Below are 6,238 nucleotides of genomic sequence, written 5' to 3' on the forward strand. Positions count from 1 at the left end.
TCCTTAGGTATCTGAAAACTGACCAGTCAGATTCAAGACTGACTTTCTAGCTTTAACCCAAGCTGCATTCCTTTCCAAGAAGCTTTCACCTAGCCCAGGAGAAAACCAAGGGTTAGTCTTGTTTTTAATCCTGTATTTCTTATACAGCGTGTGCTTGTCAGCAATCAAATGAAAAATAGAAGTAAAATACTCAAGTGTCATTTCAGGCTCCATGAAAAGTGTATTGTTAACTAGATCACAATGATAAAGATCATGTAAGAAGGCCTGATAATTAAAATGCCAAAAAAGTCTCTTATACATAATTCGACAAGCAGATTTAATAATTTTAGTGTCCAAGAGGCAACAGTGCAGTGATCACTACTATCCTGCAGTAAGACACCACTGGATTTATGCTTATGAGGTCGATTTGTAAGTATTATATCAAGCAGCGTATAGTTAGCAGGATTTCTTATATTTGGATGAGTCCAAATAAAAATAATTTCTCTGAAAAAAATATATTTCCAAAAAATTATTTTCTTTCTGTCTTTATTTCACTCTAGTGCTCACTGTGCTATGGAAATTACGTTTACGTCTTCATCAGAGGAAAACTTTAATTTCTTGAGGAGAGCAGCAGAAGATCAGAGTATGGGAAACAATGACAACACAACCGAGATGTTCTCAAGCAATGTAACAGGCAGCAGGAGTAAAAGGACCTCTATTGCAGAGAGGACTTCGTTGTGTGATATTTTTGGGGATGAAAGTGACACCCCTGTATCCTTAAGCAGCACCGCCTTCATCAGGAAGGACCTATTTGAAGGCTGCAGGGTGGATGATGTGATCTGTGACTCGTCTGGTTCCTACCACACTGCCTTGTGCTCTGAGCCCGCAGAGCAGTTGAGCGACACCAGTGAGAATTTTGAGGATTCCAAAGAGGATCTCTGCCCAGAGGACACCGAAGCCAAAGCCTCTGTCAATGATGATAGCTATGCCCCACGGCCCATGTACATAACAGAAAAGACACTATTTGCTCCAGTAGAAGATCATAGTGGCTTTGGATCTGGAAATGGGACATTAATCTCCAGCTCCACTCTGCAGCTTGCTGGGCTGGTGAAACCAGCTAAGGCACAGGGCTCAGGAACCATTTGCGAATCAGGGTGGCAGAAACCATGTGATCTGCCTGCGACATCTGGGGGAACCCCCTGTGTGACGGAGGCCTCTGCAGTACTCGGCCTCATTAGCTCAAGTCCTGTCAGCAGACACCTCAAAAGCAATCCAAGCCTGACTGGAAAAGATTGCAGTGCCAGTTGCAAGCAGGAACAGGTTCAGCTGTCACTCACTGCCAAGAATAGAAAAATGCCTGTGAGTTCCAGCACAGCAGTCACAGACAGAGAGCCCCTGTTGGGAATGCCAGGGTGTTGTTATTCCGAGGATCTTTTTAGCTGCAAGCAGCAGCAGCAGACACAGCAGACCCAGCAGGAAAAGACGGGAACTGTGAGAAAGAACAAGACAGTTTCTCCAAGCAGTCACGGCACTTCTGTTGCCCACAGCCGAACCCCGGACTGCACCAGTGAATCATCCAGCATGGGGAGTGAGTTTGACGAGGCTGACAATGAGGTGAAGTGGTTCACTGACTTGGCCTTCAAAAGCCTCTCCAGCCCTCAAGCTGACTACCTGGATATTTACAACTCCAGTTGCAGATCTTCCACCAATGCCTCTCAGCCCTCAACAGAAGAGAGTTATGGAGCCAACGCTTGGTCAGCATATGCGGATCTGCAGGGTTTGGGAAGAGTGGACAATGACGACGTCAATTTGCCGTTGGAGCGCTTTGAGATGGGTAACTTTGAATGCGTGGATGTGGCTCTGGAAAGCAAAGATGAAATGAAAAGAGGTAAGAGGACTGTGCCCAAGAGACAGATCCAACTTAAGAGACGTGACACGAGTGAATCCAGAGCCAGCGATTCTAGTGATCCAAATGATTGTAAGCTTGCATATAGGACATGGAGCGCTGAGAGACGAGCACAGGACATTTTCTTACGTCAACACAGCACCCCTGCCGCTATTCAGGATGGACAACACCCATCTGAGGATGTCTCAGACAAAAATGAGAAGAAGCAGAAACTGCAGAAATCTGTCTCTCTGGATGAGACTTCTAGTAAAGCCAAATTTGCATCTTGCCTCATAAAGAATGTTTTAATTAAAAAAATGCAGTATGAACATAAACTTAAACAGGTGCAAGGGACTGTTCGAAATGTGGAACTGCCTGTACAATTTAGTCCTTCAGTTGCAAGTGACAAAGGTTTAGAATGCCCAAAATCACCACCCGTCACTGAGACTTCTAAGTTTGAAATCTCAAATCTCAATTATACCTCTGAGTTGAAATCGGATGGCTTGTTATCATTAAGAGACCTACCACTGAAGCCTGTATTGCCTGGCAAACTGGAGGTGAGCAATCAGAATGTGACTGTACCCAGCAGTGTAACACAGCACACCACTGTCAACCCAAAGTCACACAAGAAGCCATTTCACAAATTCAGCTGCAATGCCTTAGAAAACAGCATGGTCAAAACACCTGATTTGTACAGCACCAATGCGGGGCAAGGGAAAAGGTCAGAATTGGGTATACCCTATGAAAACCAGAAATCAGGTGAGAAGCATGTTAGAGATGAAGCAAAGCTTGTAAACAGCAATCCTGAAAAGACACAGAATGACTCTGCAGATTTTGTCACTGTAGACATGTTTGAAAACACAAGTGACATACGACTTACCAGCATTCAGCTGAGCAGCACAGACAAAGTGAAAGAATACCACACAAAACAGGAAAACTGTAAATCCCAGAACACAATAAATGTATTTATGTCAAAAACACAAGATATTACCCTCAAACCCAGCAGTATAAATGAAAAGATGAAGACCACATTGAAGGTTGCCTGCCTTTCCCCTGATATTGAAGACAAGGAAATACCGAACAGTGAAAGCTTATTGCATACAAGTAAAGACATTAAGAAAGATGAGTATCCAGGGCCAGCACAGTTGGAAAACAGGGAAAATAATATAAAGAACAAATCAAAAACTCCAATGCACAAAGTAAGGGATGTGAGGAAGCTTGTGAAAAACACATATAATTTGTCATTTAAGGTGCCTACTATCCCACCTCAAGAAATATTGCTTCCAGAAGCAGAAGAGACCCCAATGCTGCCTACTTCCCCACCTCCAATTTTAACTGAGTGCAAGGCAGTAAGTAGAAAGGATAAGCTTTGTTTAGAAGACAGCTTTGTTTCTGAGAAACAGGCAGTGACAACTGCAAAGATGACTCCAAAAGCCCTTTCTGATCAAACACGAGGAAATTATTATGTTAATATTAGTCCTAAGGCCTGTGAAACTGAAACTGTCATTCTTGAAGACACCAAACAAGCACCTGACACAACCCATTTCACTGAAACTACCGATGCTAAAGACAAGACTGTAAAATCTTTCAAAAGTGATGAAGACCAGAATTCAGAGGCTAAATCAGAGGCTACTCAGAAGACAGAGCTTAGTGACACCAGTGCCAAACTTCGTAACAAAGAATGTGAAATATCAACACTGCTTTTCGTACAAGACAGATCAAATGAAAATGCTCCAGCAGACTGCCTGCCCAGTAGCAGTAGCCACTCCATCTCCATAATCTTAAAAGAGAAAGGATTTCAGGCTGACATTGGTCTCTGTGATGTCACCAGCGAAGAGAGACGCTCCACTCCAAAGCATGTAAACACTTTGGAGGTGCCTTTACAAACATGTGTCTCTGAAGCGACAGACACTGAACAAGAAAAAAAAGAAACCCTAATCCAGCCTGACCTCCTGCGACCACCGCAGAATGCAAGTCAAACTGCACCTGAAGATCCCCTTCCAGAAGTGTCGGAAGCCAGCGCAGAACAACAAGAATATAGTCTGAAATGCCCACAGAATTCCACACCACAGTCGGAGAGTTCCAGTGACAAAAAATCAAGTGAGGATCTTCTTTATACTTCAGATGACCCACCCAGTTATGATGAAAGGGAAAGCTTCAGCCCACTTCTTTTACAAGATTTGCCACAGGGGAAATCTGTAATTTACAACCCCACTCTACCCACGTGTACGTGTGCTGCTGAGAGATGTCCTGGCCAGGTGCCACTGCCTAGCCCCTTGAAACCGTCAGATGCTAATGCCCAAGAGGACACTATAACCGTACCACCCCAACAATTGCCAAGACCACAAGTGCAGGACCCTGCCAGGCCTGTGAATTTCCCAGCAGGTTCTCCTCAGGTCAGGCATACAATCCCCGCACCCCCTGCAGCATTTCAACCCCCTCCCCTAGCCAGCTCACATTTTCCATTACAGCTCAGGCCCGAAGACAGACATGCAAGACAACGCCCAGAGAAGAGGGCGACTCATCTCAAATCCCCACAGTTGGGCGGAAACCCTTTCCTGATCCACCCAGCCTCCCCAAAAAGGGTCCTGGAGGCCCGGCCACCATACCCATGCAGCCCAAGTGGATTCATGTCTCCATTTGATGGAGAGTGCAGTGGAGAAAGCCTCCCATATGCAGAGAACGTGGCAAACGCCAATGTGTCCTGCTTCCAGTACAACCAGAGCCCCAGAAAAGTCTTGCTCGACCCTGAAACAGGCAAATATTTTTACATTGAGGTTCCTGTTCAACCCCTGCGCAAGATGCTGTATGATCCTGAAACGGGCCAGTATGTGGAGGTACTGATACCCCAACAAGCTCTGTCACATGGTGGCTTGTACCAGTCCTCTGCCTCACCCTATTCTTCCTTCATGAACCCAGGAATGTACGGTTCCCCATACATGCCTTATTCAGGGCTGTCAGTAACCACCCACCCACCTTCAGCAGGCAGTCAACCTGACCTCCCAAACCACATGCTGTTTAAGAATAACTCTCCATTCAATGGAGCAGTCAATCAAAACCTCACAAAGCCAGACTCGCAAAGTAATCAGACAGTAGATCACACCTACTTGGAGAGTATGTACTACATTCCAACAGGAATGACAGGAAGCCCTAGCCCTGCACAGCCAGAATTTTATCAGAAGCTTCCCTCTAGCTCAACTGGTGGGGGGAGAAGATCCTAAAATGCTTGGCACAAAACTGCAGCGCACACAGGATTTATAGAGAAATATTAAGATCTGTGGACTATGTGTATGTACAAATTTGGGCTGTGTGTGCTTTGTTTCCATTTTCTCATTTAATTTGTTTTTTTCTAAGGTCTGTGCTGTAGACCATTCTGTGAATAATTTCAGATTGGCTTATTTTATAATCTAAACTGAATGAAGGTTACTGTAGATATAAGTGGAAGGGAAAAGTTTTAATGCTAGATATTCAAAAAAGGTGTGGTATTATAAAATATATTATATTCAGAAATAGCCTCTTGAGAGCATTCTAAAAAATAGTGACAGATAATAATGGACTTGTGGACTCATTTCAATGTTTTCCAAGTTGTGGGAATGGGCAGGTACAGCATTCCAACCTTCATGCCAAACTACATATCAAATAACATGTCTGACATTATTTTGCTTACAATAAAGAGGTTAACTTTTTTAACATTTAATTCACAGTAAGTGTATAATTACACATAACTGACAGCTAATGATAGAATATAAAACATAATTTCTCATATGAAACCCCATATATTGATAATGAGAATTGCATTGAAGATACAGTCAAGGGATTGTTTAAATGTATTTGTGCTATACCTGGGAGCATGTGTAAAGCACATCCCCATTTCACATTTTGTTAGCCTTCAGTCTTCAAAGATATCAAAAAAATTGGGAACACATATAAAAGGATCAATAATCAACTGTCAGATTAAATAAGCACTTCTTATCAAGGAGAAAACATAGTCCCTTGTGATGCTGTTAAAAGTTGAATATTGTGTATAGGTTGCAATCTCATTATTTTGAACTTCTCTAAATATTTGCACGTACTATCAATGCATTGTTCAGCCTCTAAACAGCTACAGATATTTAATATTATATATATATATATATATATATATATATTATTATTATTATTATTATTATTATTTTTATTTCTTGGCAGACGCCCTTATCCAGGCAATCATTACAAATTTAATTTAGCTAAAACATAGCAATTCAAAATAATACATTTTACAAATTCCAATTTACACAAGTACAGTAAGTGAGGTCCTACATCCTGGACGGTGAAAGCTAAGTGCTGTCAAGATGTAGGGTCACAGTCAAGGGCTATGGGAAAGGGAGCAAGTAG

The 6,238-nt window shown here is 42.7% G+C and overlaps 1 protein-coding gene across 1 annotated transcript; it reads left to right on the top strand.

The window, feature by feature from the left end:
* Positions 1-571: 571 nt before the first annotated feature.
* Positions 572-5,958, top strand: LOC136762832 (uncharacterized protein C4orf54). Its single transcript, XM_066716381.1, has one exon. It carries the CDS (start codon positions 625-627, stop codon positions 5,083-5,085), a length of 4,461 nt encoding a protein of 1,486 aa, XP_066572478.1. The 5' UTR covers positions 572-624; the 3' UTR covers positions 5,086-5,958.
* The last annotated feature ends 280 nt before the right edge of the window (positions 5,959-6,238 follow it).

Source organism: Amia ocellicauda, chromosome 11, assembly GCF_036373705.1.
Source record: "Amia ocellicauda isolate fAmiCal2 chromosome 11, fAmiCal2.hap1, whole genome shotgun sequence".
NCBI lineage: Eukaryota > Metazoa > Chordata > Actinopteri > Amiiformes > Amiidae > Amia > Amia ocellicauda.

Coding starts and splice junctions, on each gene's coding strand:
- LOC136762832 (XM_066716381.1), top strand. CDS start 625: ATGGGAAACAATGACAACACAACCGAGATGTTCTCAAGCAATGTAACA.